The sequence below is a fragment of the Mobula birostris genome, chromosome 6, assembly GCF_030028105.1.
Source record: "Mobula birostris isolate sMobBir1 chromosome 6, sMobBir1.hap1, whole genome shotgun sequence".
Classification (NCBI taxonomy): domain Eukaryota; kingdom Metazoa; phylum Chordata; class Chondrichthyes; order Myliobatiformes; family Myliobatidae; genus Mobula; species Mobula birostris.
In genome coordinates, this window is record NC_092375.1 from 164,975,545 (window position 1) to 165,002,525 (window position 26,981).

The window sequence follows — 26,981 nt, forward strand, 5'->3', positions numbered from 1 at the left end:
ACTGAATCAATGTTAGAGTAAAGAAATACCTCAATTGATAGGAAGATGGTGAGGTGGGACTACATTTCATTTCTGGAATCAGTTTGGATTCTAATGGCCTCACAAGCAGGTAATCTCTTGATCAAGCTGGCGCATGAGATAAAAGGCCCAGGATGAATTAATTACTATATGTTTCTGTACTGTTGTGCCACTCAGTTAGATCGACTGATGCTGCAATAATGGATTGTTATATTCAAAACCATAACGTACATATGAAACATAGAGTTAGGGAAGGGGAAGTACATTTCTAGTAAGTATGTTGAGCCAAATATCAGCCTTGCCACATTTGATGCTGATTGTCCTGACATGACAATTATAGCTTTCAGATGTCTGTGCATATCTTGCTATATTGATTATATTCTTGTATTAATATACTTAATTCTGCTGCAAGAAGTGTAAAAACGAGTAAATGTGTGTTCTGAGTGAGCAGTATGTATGATGACAGAAGTGGTAAACAAATTGTGAGGGCTTTGACAGAACATGAGAGGGTGACTATTATAAAAAGGAGGTGAAGTCTTCCTTCCTAACTTATGGACACCTACACCAAGGGAAGGGAAGGCATGATTCTAAGCCTTTGAGAAGTAAGAATGGCAAATGGTTTCCCATACTTTAAGCTGCTTGTGCAGGACAGATTTTCTAGGATGATCTGTAAATTTTGGATTTATCCATTAGTTTTAGCACATGCAGCCCTGATCAGAGACAGTGATACAAAATCTCTGATGGTTGAATGGAGGTAAGCTGTGATCGTATCTGAAAATGTCATTATTCGTCTGCTTCACAATTTGAATAATAAATCAGATAGAAATATGCATTATTTTAAAACTATTCTGTATTTTTAAAGTGCCAGAGGCTCCTAAGAAACCAGTTGTTGAAAAAGTGGAAAAAATTATTGTGCCAAGAAAAGAAGAGGTTCCTCCAAAAAAAGGTACACGATTACGCAATTTTTATCTCTGCATGGAGAAAGCACTTCTATTGTATTGAATATTATGACAATTGTTCAGATATGATTCTGCAGTTTGCATCATCGGCTTGTTTTTTAGCTTTATAATTGGCTTTTCATTGGTGTCACTGGAGTGTTCTTATTCTTCAAGCTTAGGTTACTCATGCCCTATGGTTTAAGCAAATAGCAATCTACTACTTTTAGTCATTTAGATAAAGGCGTGATCCTCAGTCGTTTGACTGTATAAAATTTATGTTATGTAGTTACAAATATTTACTTTATATAATTTTAATATCAATTATATTGGATCATTTGATTTGAAAAAATGAAGAAAGTGAAATTAAATACTGTAATTTCTGAAGATATTGCAACTGTTTTAATATTATGTTTATTTGTTACAAAAGAAAATGTCACTTCAGGTCAACATTACTGTGCTTATTTATTAAGTCAACACATAGTGCATTTCACATTATAATTTGCTGTTAATTTTTTTCAAAGTGCCAGAAGTCCGTAAGGAAATAATATCGGAAGAAATCATATCTCTTACTGTATCAAAAGAGGAGGTTCTACCAACTAAAGGTAAAAATGAAAGCACAGAAGATTTTATATCAATGGGCTTCATTTCTCATTGTTCTCAATTTCATATTACAAAAATCATTATCAAAGCTTACTTTTTATGTACAAAGTTTGTAAATGCTGATGTATAACTCCAGCAATCTGCTATCCAGTTGTGTTCAGAAATCTCAAATGTTCAGTGACTAGCTCACTGGGTAGTGGTTCTTGAACTCCTTTTAAACTCATCAGAGCTCTGTTTTCCAACGTCCCTTTAAACTCAACAGAACACTGGTTCCCTCGTTCCCTTTAAACCCGCTGAGGCTGCAGTTCCCACATTTCTTTAAAACACACCTGGAACCAGTTTTACACCCTCCCTTTAAGCATATTGTTTGCACTAGAAAATTTATTATACAACTGTATAACACCTAACCAAATAATTTTAAAATATTTTGCTGTATTAATAGAAGTAATATTCAATTGTCAAGATAATTTGCCAGACCATTGTTACCGAAGTCCTGAAGGTGCCAGATATTTTGGGGTTTTACAATACTTAGGTTTTTTCATTATTCTTGCTTTATGATAGTCAGTTATGTATTAGTGAATTTACCCAAATCATACAGAAATACATCTTGTCATGTTCAGCATTATTTGACTTTTACTACATTTCAGCTCAGAATGTTTTGTCCTATATGTGGCTGTCAGATTGTCCTGGTATGGCAGTTGTTCATATAGAACTTCCTAATGAATAACAGGACCAACAATTTAAAGAAAGATATGTACTAAGTACTCAAAGGAGGAGAAATATGTCTGAATTGTAAGAACGATAAAACAAATCTAAAAATAATCTAAAAAATCTAAAAATATTTTAAATATTGTAATTTCTTAGAATTTATTGTATGCTGAAATTTAATTCAATAGTTAAATAATTTTTTTTGTTGGCATCTTATTGATGAATCTTATGTTGTTGAGTGAGTCCTTGAATTATTAAGAATCAATACTAATCTTCAGTATGAACATTAATGTAAGTTCAGCAAGATAATGAAAATATTAAAGGGATAAGGACAATCAGCATAGCAAATTGTGGTACTCCGATATCTGTTTCTTTTCTAAACTTGCTGATTAGTTGACCAACAATAATACCGTAAATAGTGATTTCATTAAATTTCCTGGAATGTTTGAACCAAAGTGCATTGAAATTATTATATTGTTCATAATGTCATACTGGTTGCATGAGTTATGTTTATGTTAATATATTGAATCTAACTTTGGGCATTTAACTTCAAAGTGAAATTTATGTTTATTCTTTCAAGTTCGGAAGACACCTGGGAAGCCAGTTGTTGAAGAAGTGGAAAAGATTTCTGTTGCAAAACAAGAAGAAATTTTGATAATGCCAGGTAAAAATAATGCGAACAGTCTGAACTAGGCCAGTATTGCTTAACAGGCAACATAGCAGTGACTGCATATTGTAGTCTTCCAAAGTTCAGGTCTCTTGAACTGGCACTGCAACATTCAACTGAATAAAAGTTTTTTATGGTAAAGTGAATTGATTGAAGAAATCCCTTAAAATTATAGATCAATGTTCTAACATTGGAAAATCAATGAGATAGCTGAGTCGTCTATTCTGTCTAGTAGTGTTTTTCAGTCTTGAGCTCCTCAAGCTTTTTGAATGTGTTGCTCCTTCTATTCGGCTCCCATTCCTAAATGTATGCTTTAATCTTGTGTGTGTACTTATTATATCTCTTCCGTTGAAAAGTTGTGCTATTATGAAAAATTTTATGTATTTTGTTTGTATATGTTGTTTTAACTTGTCTCTTGTAAGTTCACCTTTATCTTAATCTCTTTAAATTTCTCCTCATGTGTATACTTAATAATTAGTAACTTTGTTTTAAAGAATCAGAACTCGTTAGGAAGACAGTTCTTGAAGAAACTAAAATAGCTGCTGTTCCAAAGGAAGATATTACTCCAGCTAAAGGTAAAGGCAACTTCCTTGTTCAGCCATTGAGCTTGCATAAAATTGTGTGTTTTCTTCAACCTTCATCATTGTTAACTTTCATTATAATTCAGTGATTCTTTGTCTTCAGATCATGCTTTTGGTTTGCTAAGTCTGGCCTCCTGATATTTGTTAATAGCGGTGTGTACTTTATGTTTAAAACCTGTGCAAGTTTATTGTGAACAGTAGTTCTGTCACTTGTGTAAATAGACTTACAGTTTAATTTTTAAATCAATTGAATTTTAAATAGTTTAAACTCATTTATAGATATTTTGATTTAGAGAGGAAATATCTTGTGTACTTCTATCTGTCTCAAATGACTTTTTTACTTCTAAAACATATTTTAGTTTTGTATTTTATTGTATGTTAAATGTTTTGGAATTATTTGTATCTTAAAAATATTGTCCTTTGAAGTATTAGACATTCATAAGAAACCCACTATTGAAGAAGTGATTCCAGTCTCTGTTCCGGAGAAAAAAGAAAAGATTCCACCTAAAGGTAGCAATGTGCAGGATATTTCTTGTCTGCTTTTTCTGGTAGAAGTTGCTTTTGTGGTCACTCCTTAATGCTTTGATTTCCTTTAGTGCTCCTTTTCCTTTGTGTAAAGCCTATGTTTTCAGTCTGTGTTTTTATGAGCATTACGTTTGATGTTATATATGGGTGTTAAGTATTAACTACTGTATTTATGGAAGAGCTTTGATGATTTGCAAGAAAATATATATAAATATTTGTGATTATACCGAGATTAACATTTCATCCAAATACTAGTTCATTATTACTAGGTCATGAATGGCTGATCAAAATATTTAATTTTTCATCTGTAACTTTAATTTTGTTTTGTAAGCTTAAATAATATTGAAGGACTTTTTTCTCTAAGTTAAAAATATGTAAGCTAACAGTTTAATGCAGAATTTATTAGTATACACAGAGCAAGTTATGTCCAATTAAACAGATACAGTTCATATCATCAACTCTAAATACTGAGTCCCTTCAATAGAACCCATGTGATTAATTTCCTTTCTGACTTAAAAGTTATGCCATTAGTCTCTCTTGACATACATGTTTTATCCTGATATAGTTTAACCACTTCACTGCTATGTTCGTTTTATTGAGTTAATTTCCTGATATCATTGAAGTGCTAAATGTTCTGAAGAGGCCTCTGGCTGAAGGAGTGAAACCAATATCTCTTCCTAGGAAAGAGGGAGTCATTCCAGCCAAGTCTATAAAATAAACACAGTATCTACTGTTCAGCATTGACTTGTGTTTGTGCGATCATGTATGTGTGTATATGTGTAAGTTTTTGTCATTGTCATCTTTGACATGAAATAAGGAATTAATATGAATTTCTAACAAAAATTAAACTGTGGTTTACCACAACCATTTTGTATTAGTCTACCCAATCTTAAAATTTATTTTAACCCGTAATTCCATGGAGATAGATAACTGCAATTGGAAAGTAAATTTGAAGATATTTAAACTAATTTGTAAAGGCAATTTTAAAATGTAACTATGATGGTAAATGTCCCTGTTTTTTGATACATAGTTATTCATATTCTAAGCAATTATGTACTTCAGAGATTTAACATTTCATCCAAATACTAGTTCATTATTATGGCCATAAATGGCTGACTGAAGTATTTAACTTTTCAACTGTAACATTAATTTTATTTTGTAACCTTAAATAATGTTGAAAGAGTCCAACTATCTAATTTGATAGTTTAATTACTCAGTCAAGAGAAAATACTCATTTTAGTTCTCGGTTTTATGTTGCCTTATTGGATTAAATTACTATAGTCAAAAATGCCAGACTTATTTGTTATGAATTAATAAAGTAATTATATTCTTTAAAGTGCCAGAGGTTCCCAAGAAGGTTGTAAAAGTTAAACCAGAAACAGTTTCAAGAAAAGAGGAAGTTCCTCCAGTAAAAGGTACAAATATAGTTGAAAAACATCAAAACTTAGTTCACAATTCAGCATGTTCACATTTGGAATGAAAACAACTTCTACTTCTTATACTGAACCTTCAAAGCCTGTTAACAGTGTAGAATCCAGTGGAGCAAACCCTAGCAGTTCTGATATGAATCACCACCATTTAAGCTTTTTAACAGCAGTAGGTCCAGGACTTCCCCACAGTTGCTGAGAGGGAATTTCTTCTTAGATCCTGCACTAGTCTGGCCCAAGCATCGATTATTTCCCTGGGGATTTATGGCTGTGGGTTGGGAGTTAGTTACACTTTAATTATTTAAGTTTATTTTTTCAGTTTTGCTTTTAGGTGCTCTTGATTTTATTTATTTTAATTATTAAATTTAATCTTATTGGATTTTTAAAGTTTCCAGATATCAGAATCAATTAAAAATATCTTAAATGCTTCTCTGAGTTTTATAGTTGACAAAGCAGGGAAGGGCTTTTGCTGCTTGTAAACAACTTGTTTTGTGAGATAGAGCTTTCTTACTGTACTTCCAGAGGACCTGTTGCCATTCAGTCTATGCCAATAGAGTCTGGATTCTTCAAACCAGTCAGATAGATCCCCCTCTGTATCCTGATGTGCAGTCATAGGAAGAATGCAAGATGAAATACCTAATAAGAGAACTAGTAGACCTAGATCTTGTCTGTCTATTCTATATGTATTTGCCAAAGTCATTGTTAAAATATGTAACATAGTAACCTGTATGCATTACTTACATTACAATAGCTTTAACATATAGAGCCACTGATTACACTTTGTCAAATCAATTGAAAAAAAATCTTAGAAATTTCAGTTTGTGCAGAGGGTTTTGAGGAAGGTTTCCAAAGTTTGTGATATCACGAGCATATTTTCAGTTAATGTAGAAATTATCTTTCAATGTTTAAATTAATTGAGAACTAAAACCAATTGCAGATTTGGAATAATTATTGTAAAGTGAGTTGACTCATATAATTTGCGTGGAAATTATATATTTATTAAGGCAATAGAATAAGTAAAAGAAATTAGTATTCCATTCTCTTACATAGGTCACTTCATTGTTGGTGTATTCATTATGTTAATTCTAAAGATATGAAGTTATTTTGAATTCATGTTAACTGCATTTTAACCTTCTCTTCACCTCTTATTCAGACAGTATGTCAACCTTTTTTTGTACTTGTTCTTTGAGTGAATCTTTTCTTATAAGAACCTGTATCATTTTAAGCACCCGAGGTTCCCAAAGTGCCAGTAAAACCAGAAGAAAAACCAGCCATTGTTCCAAAGAGAGATGAAGTTGCACCAATGAAAGGTACAAAATTGACAAGATAATCAAAATACCACGTTGATCATAATCTTAGTAGCTTTCCTGGGAACTCTTTATTCTTACTTGGAACTCGGTTTCTGTTCCTTCTTATTTGAATGAAATTCATTGACCTAACAAGTCACCAATGATTCTTTTGAAGTCTAGTAAATTTTTTATTGTTTTCTATTTGTGTGTTGTAGTTGTTACTTACATAGAATTTCGTAAACTTTTAGACCATGTATACAAGCCACAGATCTCTGCCAGTGTTTATGCTTCTCACAAACATCCTACCATCATCTCACCATATTAAGATACTCTTATATTTCTTCCTTCTCTTCTACTGATTCAGCAGCCATTTATAGTCATTCAAATTAATCACCTCAAATTTTCTACAATAGCAAGTTTAGCACTTTATCATTTACTGGTGAAGAATTATTAATGTGCTTTGGTAATTAGTTTTTCTCTGCATGGGAGCAAACATTTAACTTAAGAACCTTAATCAAATCACTGCATAATCTTTTCTGGAAAATAAACTTTAGCATGTCCATCCTTTACCTTCTCTCAAAGCCAATGAAGGTGTTTTAACAGCTATTAAATGTTCTTAATAATCAGAGTAATTTTAAACTTGATGATGTTACTTAAAATACTGTTAATCAAAATTCCTAAAAGAAATAAAATGTAATGAAATATCTAGAAAGTAATTAGAAACAAAAGATGTAAAACAAAGATTATTTCCTTTTCTAATGTATTCAGCAGACCTAGTAAATCCCCATTCAATTATAGGGACTCCAATTCCCATGGCAAGTTTTCAAATTCAAAATCTGCAGTGGTGATGAAGGATCGCCAACCCGAAATGTTAACTCTTTCTCTGTCCTTATATGCTACTTGACTTGCTGAGAATTTCCATTTTTTTTTTCTGTTTTATTTCCCATGCAAAGTTTATCTGGCTTGTTCAGAGAGGGATATTTCATAGTGCAAAGATGAATTTGAAGAGAATGACAGATGCCCGGGCAATTAGTATATTCTAGGTCTACTTGATTCACCTCATTGTTTTCATGATATTTTTTCATTTTTGTTTCAATGCCTATACCTTTCAATAAATGACATTTTAATTACTGGCATTAAGCATCATATTTGAAGGAGCCTGCTGTTAGTATTGAAGTAAAACATTTTCTTTGCAAATGTAATGAATATTTTTCATGTTATGCTGTCAAGTTTCTATTCTGTTTGACCAATTAGATGATTTTCATTGTCAGTCCAAAGCAGGTTAATGTTTGTCTCTGTATGACCCAAATGGGTTAATGTCATTTTGAGCCTTTTTGTGATGTATGTTTTGTGTCCTGTTAACTTAATATTTAAACATCTTACATAAGTTATATTTTCTTAAATTGACTCTTAACGTACAATATTTATTCAAGTGCTGGAGATTTCTAAGTCCAAAATACTGGAAGATGTTGAAATAATTGCTGTTTCAAGAGAAAAGGAAGTCATCTCAAGAAAAGGTACCAATGTACACAGAAATATCTCATGCTGATATAGCTATATTTTATAACTGCTCTGCTATACTAGTATAAAATTAAATGAATAAGCCATTGATGCAGAAAGATCAACCATCACTGGGTTAGAAATATGTAGGCATACTATCTTTGGATATAATTGTTAATTGGATAATTCTTTTATCATCGTGTGCTAGATTTGTCTGTCCTCTGTGTTTTATGTTGTACTTTGATTTTAAATCTCACTTCAAAATTATGGGTGCCACCTTTGATATACTTCATTCTTGATCATGTTCTTCAAGTCTTAGAGATTCCAAAGAAGCAACTTGATACTGAAGCTGAGCCAGAAACTGTACTAAAAAAAGAGATCATCTTTTTTTAATAAAGAGTTGATACTAAGACTACAATGGCATTCAACAATCATCAGTTAACACCCACACCCCACACCCAAAAAATATAACTGCAAATAACTGCCTTTTACTCTCTCAGTCCTGAGGCAGAGTCTGAGCTTGAAAGTCAACTATCCCTTTGCCCCCATGAATGCTACATAACCCACTGATGAAAGTTTCAGCTTGTCAGTACAACCTGTCTGCATTCAGATCCCTGATCCAACCACATACCCAGCCTACACTCCAGCCCCTTGCTCAGAATACAAATCTACCCAGTTACCTGACCCCCAACATTCCTCACCCTAGCCCTGTTGCTCACCCCAACTCTAGCTCTGGCTGGACAACTCTACCTATACATCAACTATTGATATTCCATTGCATCAAGTGTAATCTATATCATAGGAAATATGTTTCAGTAAACCCTACTACAGGGGTTTGTAGAGAATGTGCTATCTTTCCCAATAATCCCAGTAATACATGGTCAACTTTGTGAGTACAGTTATTTGGATCATAAATTAGTGGATAATGCAACTTACTTTATTAACAATGACTATAGTAACAGGAACAAAAAGTAGAATTAGGGTAAAGAAAATTACTAATTCTGGAACTAAAATAAAAAGCAGTAAATGCTGGGAACTCTCAGCAGGTAAGGTAACGTCTGTGAAAAATGAAACAGCATTACCATTTCATGTCAAAGGATCCTTCATCAGAACTTTTAACAGTTTGACCTGGAATATTCATTTTGTTTATCATTCTGCAGATGCTGCCTGACCTACCAAGTAACTCCAACTTATTTTTTTGTGTGTTATATGCTGAGATAAATATTAGCTATAACACTGGAAAAATCCATTCCACCTAATTTCAATTTGCCCCCATCTAATAGGATGCTCCAAATGTATTTATAGTATTATGAGCTCATGCTGAGCTCGTTGACTTTACTAACTTTGCCTCCAACTTTCACCCTGCCCTCAAGTTTACCTGGTCCATTTCCGACACCTCCCTCCGCTTTCTAGATCTTTCTGTCTCTGTCTCTGGAGACAGCTTATCCACTGATGTCTACTATAAGCCTACTGACTCTCACAGCTATCTGGACTATTCCTCTTCTCACCCTGTCTCTTGCAAAAATGCCATCCCCTTCTCGCAATTCCTCCGTCTTCGCCACATCTGCTCTCAGGATGAGGCTTTTCATTCCAGGACGAGGGAGGTGTCTTCCTTTTTTAAAGAAAGGGGCTTCCCTTCCTCCACCATCAACTCTGCTCTCAAACGCATCTCCCGATTTCATGCACATCTGCTCTCACTCCATCCTCCCGCCACCCCACTAGGAATAGGGTTCCCCTGGTCCTCACCTACCACCCCACCAGCCTCCAGGTCCAACATACTATTCTCCGTAACTTCCGCCACCTCCATCAGAATCCCACCACTAAGCACATCTTTTCCTTCCCCCCCCACCGCTTTCCGCAGGGATTGCTCCCTACGCGACTCCCTTGTCCATTCGTTCCTCCCCCCCCCCCCATCCCTCCCCACTGATCTCCCTCCTGGCACTTATCCTTGTAAGCGGAACAAGTGCTACACATGCCCTTACCACCATTCAGGGCCCCAGACAGTCCTTCCATGTGAGTCGACACTTCACCTGTGAGTTGGCTGGGGTGATATACTGCGTCCGGTGCTCCCGATGTGGCCTTCTATATATTGCCGAGACCCGGCGCAGACTGGGAGACCGCTTTGCTGAACACCTACGCTCTGTCCGCCAGAGAAAGCAGGATCTCCCAGTGGCCACACATTTTAATTCCACATCCCATTCCCATTCTGACATGTCTATCCACGGCCTCCTCTACTGTAAAGATGAAGCCACACTCAGGTTGGAGGAGCAACTCCTTATATTCCGTCTGGGTAGCCTCCAACCTGATGGCATGAACATTGACTTCTCAAACTTCCGCTAATGCCCTACCTCCCCCTTGTACCCCATCCGTTATTTATTTATATACACACATTCTTTCTCTTTCTCTCCTTTTTCTCCCTCTGTCCCTCTGACTATACCCCTTGCCCATCCTCTGGGTTCCCCCCACCCCCCGTCTTTCTCCTCGGACCTCTTGTCCCATGATCCTCTCATATCCACTTTGCCAATCACCTGTCCAGCTCTTGGCTCCATCCTTCCCTCTCCTGTCTTCTCCTATCATTTTGGATCTCCCCCTCCCCCTCCCACTTTCAAATCTCTCACTAACTCTTCCTTCAGTTAGTCCTGACAAAGGGTCTCAGCCTGAAACGTCGACTGTACCTCTTCCTAGAGATGCTGCCTGGCCTGCTGCATTCACCAGCAACTTTGATGTGTGTTGCTTGAATTTCCAGCATCTGCAGAATTCCTGTTGTTTATAGTATTATGTTTATTATTAGTTGATTTGGATACTTTGTCTGATGTATTGTGTTAATTCTATTTGTCCTGTTTGTCTCATGCTATTGTGTGTTTCTGCATTTTTTAAATGTTTCTTAAATGAATCTTATCCTAAAACAATCCAACATCTTTTAAAGTGCCAGGAATTCCTAAGAAACCAGTGGTAGAAGAATTGAAACCAAGAAAAGAAGAGATCATAACAACAAAAGGTACGAGATGAAAGGGGACCATCCTTATAAACTTTACTCAAGAAAGTGAGAACAATTTATATTTCTCATGATGAAATCCACTCATCATAGCTATAATCTTTCTTCTTAATAAGTATCATTTGCCTTTCTTTGTGTACTTTGCTGTTCTGTGACTTTTTTATGTAACTGATATACTTTATTGTCGCCAAACAATTGATACTAGAACATACAATCATCACAGCGATATTTGATTCTGCGCTTCGTGCTCCCTGGAGTACAAATCGATAGTAAATATTAAAAATTTAAATTATAAATCATAAATAGAAAATAGAAAAGGGAAAGTAAGGTAGTGCAAAAAAGACCGAGCGCCAGGTCCGGATATTTGGAGGTTACGGCCCAGATCCGGGTCAGGATCTGTTCAGCAGTCTTATCCCAGTTGGAAAGAAGCTGTTCCCATATCTGGCCATATGAGTCTTCAAGCTCCTGAGCCTTCTCCCGGAGGGAAGAGGGACGAAAAGTGTGTTGGCTGGGTGGGTCATATCCTTGATTATCCTGGCAGCACTGCTCCAACAGCGTGCGATCTAAAGTGAGTCCAAGGACGGAAGATTGGTTTGTGTGATGTGCTGGGCTGTGTTCACAATCTTCTGCAGCTTCTTCCGGTCTTGGACAGGTCAACTTCCATACCAGGTTGTGATGCACCCAAGAAGAATGCTTTCTCCGCTGCATCTATAAAGATTAGTGAGGATTTTAGGGGACAGGCCAAATTTCTTTAGCTTTCTCAGGAAGTAAAGGTGCTGGTGAGCCTTCTTGACAGTGGACCCTGCTTGGTTAGACCAAGTCAGGTCATTTGTGATATTGACCCCCGAGAAACTTAAATCTTTTGACCCGTTCCACTTGCGCACCACTGATGTAAATGAGGTTGTGGGGTCCGTTACTCCTTCTGAAGTCAACAACCCATTCCTTCGTCTTGCTGACGTTGAGAGATAGGATGTTGTCTTCGCACCATGCCACCAGGTTCTTAATTTCCTCTCTGTACTGAAACTCATCATTACCCGAGATACGGCCTACAATTGTGGTGTCATCAGCAAACTTATATATTGAGTTTGATGGAAACATGGCTACACAATCATGGGTGTACAGTGAGTACAACAGGGGGATGAGTACACAGCCTTGTGTGGCACCGGTGCTCAGAGTAATTGTAGAGGATATATATGTATACATATATATGTGGATGCACTTTTCTATGCTTTGTGGGGAATATATAGATTGTTGTTTTTTTAATTGAACTATTGAGGTTCAATTGTCTAAATATATTAAATATCATGACATTGATATTTTAATAAATCTTTATCTGTTCACCAAATATTTTAGGCCTAGATGCAGAAGTTGATCTTGCTGGTTGTTGATATCCTTGAGATGGGCAGTGAGATGAATAATAAGGTTGTTTTGCTAAAATAATACAAAGATTCCTCTCTGAAATAGCCCAATAAACCTTGACAGAAAATGAAGCTGAGACAGAGTTTTGACTTCTGGCAAAATTGTCAGATATTTTAATTGGTTTAAATGTCAATGACATTCAGGAACAATTCAAAACTGTTAACATTAGTGTGAATATATTTAAAATGATTATTTACTTAAAGCAAAGTTACTAAATCATATACTTACTTAGAAATTATTACAAGCATTAAACTGAAACTCCCCAGTGTAGTGCTGTAGAATCCCAACATCAGAAATTACAGTCATAGGAAGAACACAAGATGAAATGCCTAATAGGAGAACTAGTAGACCTAGATCTTGTCTGTCTATTCTATATGTATTTTCCAAAGTCATTGTTAAACTATGCAACATAGTAACCTGTATGCATTATTTACATTCTAATAGCTCTAACATATAGAACCACTGATAACACTTCGTCAATTCAACTCAAAACAATTGCAAAAATTTTTAGAGATTTCAGTTTGTGCAGAGGGTTCTGAGGAACGTTTCCAAAGTTTGTGATATCACGAGCATATTTTCAGTTAATGTAGAAATTATCTTTCAAAGTTTAAATTAATTGAGAACTAAAACCAATTGTAAATTTGGAATAATTATTGTAAGGTGAGTTGACTCATTTAATTTGCATGGAATTATATATTTATTAAGGCGATAGAATAAGTAAAAGTAATTAGTATTCCATTCTTTTACATAGGTCACTTCATTGTTGGTGTATTCATTATGTTAATTCTAAAGATATGAAGTTATTTTGAATTCATGTTAACTGCATGTTAACCTTCTCTTCACCTCTTATTCAGACAGTATGTCAACCTTTTTTTGTACTTGTTCTTTGAGTGAATCTTTTCTTATAAGAACCTGTATCATTTTAAGCACCCGAGGTTCCCAAAGTGCCAGTAAAACCAGAAGAAAAACCAGCCATTGTTCCAAAGAGAGATGAAGTTGCACCAATGAAAGGTACAAAATTGACAAGATAATCAAAATACCACGTCGATCATAATCTTAATAGCTTTCCTGGGAACAATTTATTCTTACTTAGAACTCTATTTCTGTTCCTTCTTATTTGAATGAAATTCATTGACCCAACAAGTCACCAATGATTCTTTTGAAGTCTAGTAAATTTTTTATTGTTTTCTATTTGTGTGTTGAAGTTGTTACTTACATACAATTTCGTAAACTTTTAGATCATGTATATAAGCCGCAGATCTCTCCCAGTGTTTATGCTTCTCACAAACATCCTACCATCATCTCACAATATTAAGATACTCTTATAATTCTTCCTTCTCTTCTACTGATCCAGCAGCCATTTATAGTCATTCAAATTAATCACCTCAAATTTTCTACAATAGCAAGTTTAGCACTTTATCATTTACTAGTGAAGAATTATTAATGTGCTTTGGTAATTAGTTTTTTTCTTCATGCAAGCGAACATTTAACTTAAGAACCTTAATCAAATCACTTCATATTCTTTTCTGGAAAATAAACTCTAGCATGTCCATCCTTTGCCTTCTTTCAAAGCCAATGAAGGTGTTTTAACAGCTATTAAATGTTCTTAATAATCAGAGTAATTTTAAACCTAATGATGTTACTTAAAATAATGTTAATCAAAATTCCTAAAAGAAATAAAATGTAATGAAATATCTATATTAATAGCTAGAAAGTAATTAGAAACAAAAGATGTTTAAACAAAGATTATTTCCTTTTCTAATATATTCAGCAGACCTGGTAATTCCCCATTCAAATATAGGGACTCCAATTCCCATGGCAAATTTTGAAATTCAAAATCTGCAGTTGTGATGAAGGATCGCCAACCCGAAATGTTAACTCTTTCTCTGTCCTTATATGCTACTTGACTTGCTGAGAATTTCCATTTTTTTTCTGTTTTATTTCCCATGCAAAGTTTATCTGGCTTGTTCAGAGAGGGATATTTCATAGTGCAAAGATGAATTTGAAGAGAATAACAGATGCCCGGGCAATTAGTATATTCTAGGTCTACTTGATTCACCTCATTGTTTTCATGATATTTTTTCATTTTTGTTTCAATGCCTATACCCTTCAATAAATGACATTTTAATTAATGGCATTAAGCATCATATTTGAAGGAGCCTGCTGTTAGTATTGAAGTAAAACATTTTCTTTGCAAATGTAATGAATATTTTTCATGTTATGCTGTCAAGTTTCTATTCTGTTTGACCAGTTAGATGCTTTTCATTGTCAGTCCAAAGCAGGTTAATGTTTGTCTCTGTATGACCCAAATGGGTTAATGTCATTTTGAGCCTTCTTGTGATGTATGTTTTGTGTCCTGTTAACTTAATATTTAAACATCTTACATAAATTATATTTTCTTAAATTGACTTATCTTAACGTACAATATTTATTCAAGTGCTGGAGATTTCCAAGCCCAAAATACTGGAAGATGTTGAAATAATTGCTGTTTCAAGAGAAAAGGAAGTCATCTCAAGAAAAGGTACCAATGTACACAGAAATATCTCATGCTGATATAGCTATATTTTATAACTGCTCTGCTATACTAGTATGAAATTAAATGAATAAGCCATTGATGCAGAAAGATCAACCATCACTGGTTTAGAAATATGTAGGCATACTATCTTTGGATATAATTGTTAATTGGATAGTTCTTTTATCATCGTGTGCTAGATTTGTCTGTCCTCTGTGTTTTATGTTGTACTTTGATTTTAAATCTCACTTCAAAATTATGGGTGCCACCTTTGATATATTTCATTCTTGATCATGTTCTTCAAGTCTTGGAGATTCCAAGGAAGCAACTTGATACTGAAGCTGAGCCAGAAACTGTACTAAAAAAAGAGATCATCACAGTAAAAGGTATAAAATACTTCAGGAAAAATCAATTCTCCGTCTTAATGGCTTATTATTGTGTTTTTTGAGTGATTGACCTGTTTGGCTTCTGAAATGTTCACTTGTGTGTTTCTGTAGCACTGTAAATTGTGCTTCACTTCTATTTCGTAAAAGGAGAGTTTAACCAAAAATAATTAGTGAATCTTTGTTTTGAAATTATGTATTACAAATTATAAGTCCCCTTTTCCACTTGATTCTCTCCAATTCATTTAGCAGCCAAAAATCTATCTAAGCCTCAAATGTATCAACAACTAAACATCCATAGCCTTATATTACTTTTCTCACATTTCATTTGTAACTGCCCAAATTATATCTAGATTATTCTCAATAGTTCTGGATAAGAAGACACAAAATAAATTGATGATGGAGTGTAGGAGAAAGGGAGTGCTAGATAATGAATGTTTGCAAAAACAAAACTTGATTTCTAAGGACATGCATTTATTGCTCCTTCCACTTCCTTCGGACATCCAGATGATTTTCATAACTAGTGACACGCTTGCGAAATAGAGTCATTTTAATGAAGGAAACTATGCCAACCAATTTGTACATATGTAATTATTCCACACATTATTTGTAAGAAAGCGAGGCATTGACTTCCATGGATAACAAAAAATGTTGATGATACTAAGACTACAATGGCATTCAACATTCATCAGTTAACACCCACACCCCACACCCGAAAAATATAACTGCAAATAACTGCCTTTTACTCTCTCAGTCCTGAGGCAGGGTCTGAGCTTGAAAGTCAACTATCCCTTTGCCCCCATAAATGCTACATGACCCACTGATGAAAGTTTCAGCTTGTCAATACACCCTGTCTGCATTCAGATCCCTGATCCAACCACATACCCAGCCTACACTCCAGCCCCTAGCTCAGAATACAAATCTACCCAGTTTCCTGACCCCCAACATTCCTTACCCTAGCCCTGTTGCTCACCCCAACTCTAGCTCTGGCTGGACAACTCTGCCTATACATCAACTATTGATATTCCATTGCATCAAGTGTAATCTATATCATAGGAAATATGTTTCAGTAAACCCTACTACAGGGGTTTGTAGAGAATGTGCTATCTTTCCCAATAATCCCAGTAATACATGGTCAACTTTGTGAGTACAGTTATTTGGATCATAAATTAGTGGATAATGCAACTTACTTTATTAACAATGACTATAGTAACAGGAACAAAAAGTAGAATTAGGGTAAAGAAAATTACTAATTCTGGAACTAAAATAAAAAGCAGTAAATGCTGGGAACTCTCAGCAGGTAAGGTAACGTCTGTGAAAAATGAAACAGCATTACCATTTCATGTCAAAGGATCCTTCATCAGAACTTTTAACAGTTTGACCTGGAATATTCATTTTGTTTATCATTCTGCAGATGCTGCCTGACCTACCAAGTAACTCCAACTTATTTTTTTGTGTGTTATATGCTGAGATAAATATTAGCTATAACACTGGAAAAATCCATTCCACCTAATTTCAATTTGCCCCCATCTAATAGGATGCTCCAAATGTATTTATAGTATTATGAACTCATGCTGACCTCGTTGACTTTACTAACTTTGCCTCCAACTTTCACCCTGCCCTCAAGTTTACCTGGTCCATTTCCGACACCTCCCTCCCCTTTCTAGATCTTTCTGTCTCTGTCTCTGGAGACAGCTTATCCACTGATGTCTACTATAAGCCTACTGACTCTCACAGCTATCTGGACTATTCCTCTTCTCACCCTGTCTCTTGCAAAAATGCCATCCCCTTCTCGCAATTCCTCCGTCTTCGCCACATCTGCTCTCAGGATGAGGCTTTTCATTCCAGGACGAGGGAGGTGTCTTCCTTTTTTAAAGAAAGGGGCTTCCCTTCCTCCACCATCAACTCTGCTCACAAACGCATCTCCCCCATTTCATGCACATCTGCTCTCACTCCATCCTCCCGCCACTCCACTAGGAATAGGGTTCCCCTGGTCCTCACCTACCACCCCACCAGCCTCCAGGTCCAACATACTATTCTCCGTAACTTCCGCCACCTCCATCAGAATCCCACCACTAAGCACATCTTTTCCTTCCCCCCCCCCCCGCTTTCCGCAGGGATTGCTCCCTACGCGACTCGCCTTGTCCATTCGTTCCTCCCCCCCCCCCCCATCCCTCCCCACTGATCTCCCTCCTGGCACTTATCCTTGTAAGCGGAACAAGTGCTACACATGCCCTTACCACCATTCAGGGCCCCAGACAGTCCTTCCATGTGAGTCGACACTTCACCTGTGAGTTGGCTGGGGTGATATACTGCGTCCGGTGCTCCCGATGTGGCCTTCTATATATTGCCGAGACCCGACGCAGACTGGGAGACCGCTTTGCTGAACACCTACGCTCTGTCCGCCAGAGAAAGCAGGATCTCCCAGTGGCCACACATTTTAATTCCACATCCCATTCCCATTCTGACATGTCTATCCACGGCCTCCTCTACTGTAAAAATGAAGCCACACTCAGGTTGGAGGAGCAACACCTTATATTCCGTCTGGGTAGCCTCCAACCTGATGGCATGAACATTGACTTCTCAAACTTCCGCTAATGCCCTACCTCCCCCTTGTACCCCATCCGTTATTTATTTATATACACACATTCTTTCTCTCTCTCTCCTTTTTCTCCCTCTGTCCCTCTGACTATACCCCTTGCCCATCCTCTGGGTTCCCCCCACCCCCCGTCTTTCTCCCCGGACCTCTTGTCCCATGATCCTCTCATATCCACTTTGCCAATCACCTGTCCAGCTCTTGGCTCCATCCCTCCCTCTCCTGTCTTCTCCTATCATTTTGGATCTCCCCCTCCCCCTCCCACTTTCAAATCTCTCACTAACTCTTCCTTCAGTTAGTCCTGACAAAGGGTCTCAGCCTGAAACGTCGACTGTACCTCTTCCTAGAGATGCTGCCTGGCCTGCTGCATTCACCAGCAACTTTGATGTGTGTTGCTTGAATTTCCAGCATCTGCAGAATTCCTGTTGTTTATAGTATTATGTTTATTATTAGTTGATTTGGATACTTTGTCTGATGTATTGTGTTAATTCTATTTGTCCTGTTTGTCTCATGCTATTGTGTGTTTCTGCATTTTTTAAATGTTTCTTAAATGAATCTTATCCTAAAACAATCCAACATCTTTTAAAGTGCCAGGAATTCCTAAGAAACCAGTGGTAGAAGAATTGAAACCAAGAAAAGAAGAGATCATAACAACAAAAGGTACGAGATGAAAGGGGACCATCCTTATAAACTTTACTCAAGAAAGTGAGAACAATTTATATTTCTCATGATGAAATCCACTCATCATAGCTATAATCTTTCTTCTTAATAAGTATCATTTGCCTTTCTTTGTGTACTTTGCTGTTCTGTGACTTTTTTATGTAACTGATATACTTTATTGTCGCCAAACAATTGATACTAGAACATACAATCATCACAGCGATATTTGATTCTGCGCTTCGTGCTCCCTGGAGTACAAATCGATAGTAAATATTAAAAATTTAAATTATAAATCATAAATAGAAAATAGAAAAGGGAAAGTAAGGTAGTGCAAAAAAGACCGAGCGCCAGGTCCGGATATTTGGAGGGTACGGCCCAGATCCGGGTCAGGATCTGTTCAGCAGTCTTATCCCAGTTGGAAAGAAGCTGTTCCCATATCTGGCCATATGAGTCTTCAAGCTCCTGAGCCTTCTCCCGGAGGGAAGAGGGACGAAAAGTGTGTTGGCTGGGTGGGTCATATCCTTGATTATCCTGGCAGCACTGCTCCAACAGCGTGCGATCTAAAGTGAGTCCAAGGACGGAAGATTGGTTTGTGTGATGTGCTGGGCTGTGTTCACAATCTTCTGCAGCTTCTTCCGGTCTTGGACAGGTCAACTTCCATACCAGGTTGTCATGCACCCAAGAAGAATGCTTTCTCCGCTGCATCTATAAAGATTAGTGAGGATTTTAGGAGACAGGCCAAATTTCTTTAGCTTTCTCAGGAAGTAAAGGTGCTGGTGAGCCTTCTTGACAGTGGACCCTGCTTGGTTAGACCAAGTCAGGTCATTTGTGATATTGACCCCCGAGAAACTTAAATCTTTTGACCCGTTCCACTTGCGCACCACTGATGTAAATGAGGTTGTGGGGTCCGTTACTCCTTCTGAAGTCAACAACCCATTCCTTCGTCTTGCTGACGTTGAGGGATAGGATGTTGTCTTCGCACCATGCCACCAGGTTCTTAATTTCCTCTCTGTACTGAAACTCATCATTACCCGAGATACGGCCTACAATTGTGGTGTCATCAGCAAACTTATATATTGAGTTTGATGGAAACATGGCTACACAATCATGGGTGTACAGTGAGTACAACAGGGGGATGAGTACACAGCCTTGTGTGGCACCGGTGCTCAGAGTAATTGTAGAGGATATATATGTATACATATATATGTGGATGCACTTTTCTATGCTTTGTGGGGAATATATAGATTGTTGTTTTTTTAATTGAACTATTGAGGTTCAATTGTCTAAATATATTAAATATCATGACATTGATATTTTAATAAATCTTTATCTGTTCACCAAATATTTTAGGCCTAGATGCAGAAGTTGATCTTGCTGGTTGTTGATATCCTTGAGATGGGCAGTGAGATGAATAAGGTTGTTTTGCTAAAATAATACAAAGATTCCTCTCTGAAATAGCCCAATAAACCTTGACAGAAAATGAAGCTGAGACAGAGTTTTGACTTCTGGCAAAATTGTCAGATATTTTAATTGGTTTAAATGTCAATGACATTCAGGAACAATTCAAAACTGTTAACATTAGTGTGAATATATTTAAAATGATTATTTACTTAAAGCAAAGTTACTAAATCATATACTTACTTAGAAATTATTACAAGCATTAAACTGAAACTCCCCAGTGTAGTGCTGTAGAATCCCAACATCAGAAATTACAGTCATAGGAAGAACGCAAGATGAAATGCCTAATAGGAGAACTCGTAGACCTAGATCTTGTCTGTCTATTCTATATGTATTTTCCAAAGTCATTGATAAACTATCCAACATAGTAACCTGTATGCATTATTTACATTCTAATAGCTCTAACATACAGAACCACTGATAACACTTCGTCAATTCAACTCAAAACAATTGAAAAAATTTTTAGAGATTTCAGTTTGTGCAGAGGGTTCTGAGGAACGTTTCCAAAGTTTCTGTGATATCACGAGCATATTTTCAGTTAATGTAGAAATTATCTTTCAAAGTTTAAATTAATTGAGAACTAAAACCAATTGTAAATTTGGAATAATTATTGTAAGGTGAGTTGACTCATTTAATTTGCATGGAATTATATATTTATTAAGGCGATAGAATAAGTAAAAGTAATTAGTATTCCATTCTTTTACATAGGTCACTTCATTGTTGGTGTATTCATTATGTTAATTCTAAAGATATGAAGTTATTTTGAATTCATGTTAACTGCATTTTAACCTTCTCTTCACCTCTTATTCAGACAGTATGTCAACCTTTTTTTGTACTTGTTCTTTGAGTGAATCTTTTCTTATAAGAACCTGTATCATTTTAAGCACCCGAAGTTCCCAAAGTGCCAGTAAAACCAGAAGAAAAACCAGCCATTGTTCCAAAGAGAGATGAAGTTGCACCAATGAAAGGTACAAAATTGACAAGATAATCAAAATACCACGTCGATCATAATCTTAATAGCTTACCTGGGAACAATTTATTCTTACTTAGAACTCTATTTCTGTTCCTTCTTATTTGAATGAAATTCATTGACCCAACAAGTCACCAATGATTCTTTTGAAGTCTAGTAAATTTTTTATTGTTTTCTATTTGTGTGTTGTAGTTGTTACTTACATACAATTTCGTAAACTTTTAGATCATGTATATAAGCCGCAGATCTCTCCCAGTGTTTATGCTTCTCACAAACATCCTACCATCATCTCACCATATTAAGATACTCTTATAATTCTTCCTTCTCGTCTACTGATCCAGCAGCCATTTATAGTCATTCAAATTAATCACCTCAAATTTTCTACAATAGCAAGTTTAGCACTTTATCATTTACTAGTGAAGAATTATTAATGTGCTTTGGTAATTAGTTTTTTTCTTCATGCAAGCGAACATTTAACTTAAGAACCTTAATCAAATCACTTCATATTCTTTTCTGGAAAATAAACTCTAGCATGTCCATCCTTTGCCTTCTTTCAAAGCCAATGAAGGTGTTTTAACAGCTATTAAATGTTCTTAATATTTAGAGTAATTTTAAACCTAATGATGTTACTTAAAATAATGTTAATCAAAATTCCTAAAAGAAATAAAATGTAATGAAATATCTATATTAATAGCTAGAAAGTAATTAGAAACAAAAGATGTTTAAACAAAGATTATTTCCTTTTCTAATATATTCAGCAGACCTGGTAATTCCCCATTCAAATATAGGGACTCCAATTCCCATGGCAAATTTTGAAATTCAAAATCTGCAGTTGTGATGAAGGATCGCCAACCCGAAATGTTAACTCTTTCTCTGTCCTTATATGCTACTTGACTTGCTGAGAATTTCCATTTTTTTTCTGTTTTATTTCCCATGCAAAGTTTATCTGGCTTGTTCAGAGAGGGATATTTCATAGTGCAAAGATGAATTTGAAGAGAATAACAGATGCCCGGGCAATTAGTATATTCTAGGTCTACTTGATTCACCTCATTGTTTTCATGATATTTTTTCATTTTTGTTTCAATGCCTATACCCTTCAATAAATGACATTTTAATTAATGGCATTAAGCATCATATTTGAAGGAGCCTGCTGTTAGTATTGAAGTAAAACATTTTCTTTGCAAATGTAATGAATATTTTTCATGTTATGCTGTCAAGTTTCTATTCTGTTTGACCAGTTAGATGCTTTTCATTGTCAGTCCAAAGCAGGTTAATGTTTGTCTCTGTATGACCCAAATGGGTTAATGTCATTTTGAGCCTTCTTGTGATGTATGTTTTGTGTCCTGTTAACTTAATATTTAAACATCTTACATAAATTATATTTTCTTAAATTGACTTATCTTAACGTACAATATTTATTCAAGTGCTGGAGATTTCCAAGCCCAAAATACTGGAAGATGTTGAAATAATTGCTGTTTCAAGAGAAAAGGAAGTCATCTCAAGAAAAGGTACCAATGTACACAGAAATATCTCATGCTGATATAGCTATATTTTATAACTGCTCTGCTATACTAGTATGAAATTAAATGAATAAGCCATTGATGCAGAAAGATCAACCATCACTGGTTTAGAAATATGTAGGCATACTATCTTTGGATATAATTGTTAATTGGATAGTTCTTTTATCATCGTGTGCTAGATTTGTCTGTCCTCTGTGTTTTATGTTGTACTTTGATTTTAAATCTCACTTCAAAATTATGGGTGCCACCTTTGATATATTTCATTCTTGATCATGTTCTTCAAGTCTTGGAGATTCCAAGGAAGCAACTTGATACTGAAGCTGAGCCAGAAACTGTACTAAAAAAAGAGATCATCACAGTAAAAGGTATAAAATACTTCAGGAAAAATCAATTCTCCGTCTTAATGGCTTATTATTGTGTTTTTTGAGTGATTGACCTGTTTGGCTTCTGAAATGTTCACTTGTGTGTTTCTGTAGCACTGTAAATTGTGCTTCACTTCTATTTCGTAAAAGGAGAGTTTAACCAAAAATAATTAGTGAATCTTTGTTTTGAAATTATGTATTACAAATTATAAGTCCCCTTTTCCACTTGATTCTCTCCAATTCATTTAGCAGCCAAAAATCTATCTAAGCCTCAAATGTATCAACAACTAAACATCCATAGCCTTATATTACTTTTCTCACATTTCATTTGTAACTGCCCAAATTATATCTAGATTATTCTCAATAGTTCTGGATAAGAAGACACAAAATAAATTGATGATGGAGTGTAGGAGAAAGGGAGTGCTAGATAATGAATGTTTGCAAAAACAAAACTTGATTTCTAAGGACATGCATTCATTGCTCCTTCCACTTCCTCCGTACATCCAGATGATTTTCATAACTAGTGACACGCTTGTGAAATAGAGTCATTTTAATGAAGGAAACTATGCCAACCAATTTGTACATATGTAATTATTCCACACATTATTTGTAAGAAAGCGAGGCATTGACTTCCATGGATAACAAAAAATGTTGATGATACTAAGACTACAATGGCATTCAACAATCATCAGTTAACACCCACACCCCACACCCAAAAAATATAACTGCAAATAACTGCCTTTTACTCTCTCAGTCCTGAGGCAGAGTCTGAGCTTGAAAGTCAACTATCCCTTTGCCCCCATAAATGCTACATGACCCACTGATGAAAGTTTCAGCTTGTCAGTACACCCTGTCTGCATTCAGATCCCTGATCCAACCACATACCCAGCCTACACTCCAGCCCCTAGCTCAGAATACAAATCTACCCAGTTTCCTGACCCCCAACATTCCTTACCCTAGCCCTGTTGCTCACCCCAACTCTAGCTCTGGCTGGACAACTCTGCCTATACATCAACTATTGATATTCCATTGCATCAAGTGTAATCTATATCATAGGAAATATGTTTCAGTAAACCCTACTACAGGGGTTTGTAGAGAATGTGCTATCTTTCCCAATAATCCCAGTAATACATGGTCAACTTTGTGAGTACAGTTATTTGGATCATAAATTAGTGGATAATGCAACTTACTTTATTAACAATGACTATAGTAACAGGAACAAAAAGTAGAATTAGGGTAAAGAAAATTACTAATTCTGGAACTAAAATAAAAAGCAGTAAATGCTGGGAACTCTCAGCAGGTAAGGTAACGTCTGTGAAAAATGAAACAGCATTACCATTTCATGTCAAAGGATCCTTCATCAGAACTTTTAACAGTTTGACCTGGAATATTCATTTTGTTTATCATTCTGCAGATGCTGCCTGACCTACCAAGTAACTCCAACTTATTTTTTTGTGTGTTATATGCTGAGATAAATATTAGCTATAACACTGGAAAAATCCATTCCACCTAATTTCAATTTGCCCCCATCTAATAGGATGCTCCAAATGTATTTATAGTATTATGAGCTCATGCTGAGCTCGTTGACTTTACTAACTTTGCCTCCAACTTTCACCCTGCCCTCAAGTTTACCTGGTCCATTTCCGACACCTCCCTCCCCTTTCTAGATCTTTCTGTCTCTGTCTCTGGAGACAGCTTATCCACTGATGTCTACTATAAGCCTACTGACTCTCACAGCTATCTGGACTATTCCTCTTCTCACCCTGTCTCTTGCAAAAATGCCATCCCCTTCTCGCAATTCCTCCGTCTTCGCCACATCTGCTCTCAGGATGAGGCTTTTCATTCCAGGACGAGGGAGGTGTCTTCCTTTTTTAAAGAAAGGGGCTTCCCTTCCTCCACCATCAACTCTGCTCTCAAACGCATCTCCCCCATTTCATGCACATCTGCTCTCACTCCATCCTCCCGCCACCCCACTAGGAATAGGGTTCCCCTGGTCCTCACCTACCACCCCACCAGCCTCCAGGTCCAACATACTATTCTCCGTAACTTCCGCCACCTCCATCAGAATCCCACCACTAAGCACATCTTTTCCTCCCCCCCCCCCCCGCTTTCCGCAGGGATTGCTCCCTACGCGACTCGCCTTGTCCATTCGTTCCTCCCCCCCCCCCATCCCTCCCCACTGATCTCCCTCCTGGCACTTATCCTTGTAAGCGGAACAAGTGCTACACATGCCCTTACCACCATTCAGGGCCCCAGACAGTCCTTCCATGTGAGTCGACACTTCACCTGTGAGTTGGCTGGGGTGATATACTGCGTCCGGTGCTCCCGATGTGGCCTTCTATATATTGCCGAGACCCGACGCAGACTGGGAGACCGCTTTGCTGAACACCTACGCTCTGTCCGCCAGAGAAAGCAGGATCTCCCAGTGGCCACACATTTTAATTCCACATCCCATTCCCATTCTGACATGTCTATCCACGGCCTCCTCTACTGTAAAGATGAAGCCACACTCAGGTTGGAGGAGCAACACCTTATATTCCGTCTGGGTAGCCTCCAACCTGATGGCATGAACATTGACTTCTCAAACTTCCGCTAATGCCCTACCTCCCCCTTGTACCCCATCCGTTATTTATTTATATACACACATTCTTTCTCTCTCTCTCCTTTTTCTCCCTCTGTCCCTCTGACTATACCCCTTGCCCATCCTCTGGGTTCCCCCCACCCCCCGTCTTTCTCCCCGGACCTCTTGTCCCATGATCCTCTCATATCCACTTTGCCAATCACCTGTCCAGCTCTTGGCTCCATCCCTCCCTCTCCTGTCTTCTCCTATCATTTTGGATCTCCCCCTCCCCCTCCCACTTTCAAATCTCTCACTAACTCTTCCTTCAGTTAGTCCTGACAAAGGGTCTCAGCCTGAAACGTCGACTGTACCTCTTCCTAGAGATGCTGCCTGGCCTGCTGCATTCACCAGCAACTTTGATGTGTGTTGCTTGAATTTCCAGCATCTGCAGAATTCCTGTTGTTTATAGTATTATGTTTATTATTAGTTGATTTGGATACTTTGTCTGATGTATTGTGTTAATTCTATTTGTCCTGTTTGTCTCATGCTATTGTGTGTTTCTGCATTTTTTAAATGTTTCTTAAATGAATCTTATCCTAAAACAATCCAACATCTTTTAAAGTGCCAGGAATTCCTAAGAAACCAGTGGTAGAAGAATTGAAACCAAGAAAAGAAGAGATCATAACAACAAAAGGTACGAGATGAAAGGGGACCATCCTTATAAACTTTACTCAAGAAAGTGAGAACAATTTATATTTCTCATGATGAAATCCACTCATCATAGCTATAATCTTTCTTCTTAATAAGTATCATTTGCCTTTCTTTGTGTACTTTGCTGTTCTGTGACTTTTTTATGTAACTGATATACTTCATTGTCGCCAAACAATTGATACTAGAACATACAATCATCACAGCGATATTTGATTCTGCGCTTCGTGCTCCCTGGAGTATAAATCGATAGTAAATATTAAAAATTTAAATTATAAATCATAAATAGAAAATAGAAAAGGGAAAGTAAGGTAGTGCAAAAAAGACCGAGCGCCAGGTCCGGATATTTGGAGGGTACGGCCCAGATCCGGGTCAGGATCTGTTCAGCAGTCTTATCCCAGTTGGAAAGAAGCTGTTCCCATATCTGGCCATATGAGTCTTCAAGCTCCTGAGCCTTCTCCCGGAGGGAAGAGGGACGAAAAGTGTGTTGGCTGGGTGGGTCATATCCTTGATTATCCTGGCAGCACTGCTCCAACAGCGTGCGATCTAAAGTGAGTTCAAGGACGGAAGATTGGTTTGTGTGAT

At 36.8% G+C, this 26,981-nt stretch overlaps 1 protein-coding gene across 1 annotated transcript in view; it reads left to right on the plus strand.

The window, feature by feature from the left end:
* The window catches only part of ttn.2 (titin, tandem duplicate 2), a 391,135-nt gene that overhangs the window by 192,826 nt on the left and 171,328 nt on the right, over positions 1-26,981 (plus strand). The window contains exons 103-119 of the mRNA XM_072261778.1: positions 881-964; positions 1,478-1,558; positions 2,845-2,928; positions 3,426-3,506; positions 3,939-4,022; positions 5,375-5,452; positions 6,691-6,774; positions 8,187-8,270; positions 11,180-11,251; positions 13,595-13,678; positions 15,105-15,188; positions 15,485-15,565; positions 18,747-18,818; positions 21,161-21,244; positions 22,671-22,754; positions 23,051-23,131; positions 26,311-26,382. Of these exons, the coding sequence (XP_072117879.1) occupies positions 881-964; positions 1,478-1,558; positions 2,845-2,928; positions 3,426-3,506; positions 3,939-4,022; positions 5,375-5,452; positions 6,691-6,774; positions 8,187-8,270; positions 11,180-11,251; positions 13,595-13,678; positions 15,105-15,188; positions 15,485-15,565; positions 18,747-18,818; positions 21,161-21,244; positions 22,671-22,754; positions 23,051-23,131; positions 26,311-26,382 (1,374 nt within the window). The remainder of the gene's footprint in view (positions 1-880; positions 965-1,477; positions 1,559-2,844; positions 2,929-3,425; positions 3,507-3,938; positions 4,023-5,374; positions 5,453-6,690; positions 6,775-8,186; positions 8,271-11,179; positions 11,252-13,594; positions 13,679-15,104; positions 15,189-15,484; positions 15,566-18,746; positions 18,819-21,160; positions 21,245-22,670; positions 22,755-23,050; positions 23,132-26,310; positions 26,383-26,981) is intronic.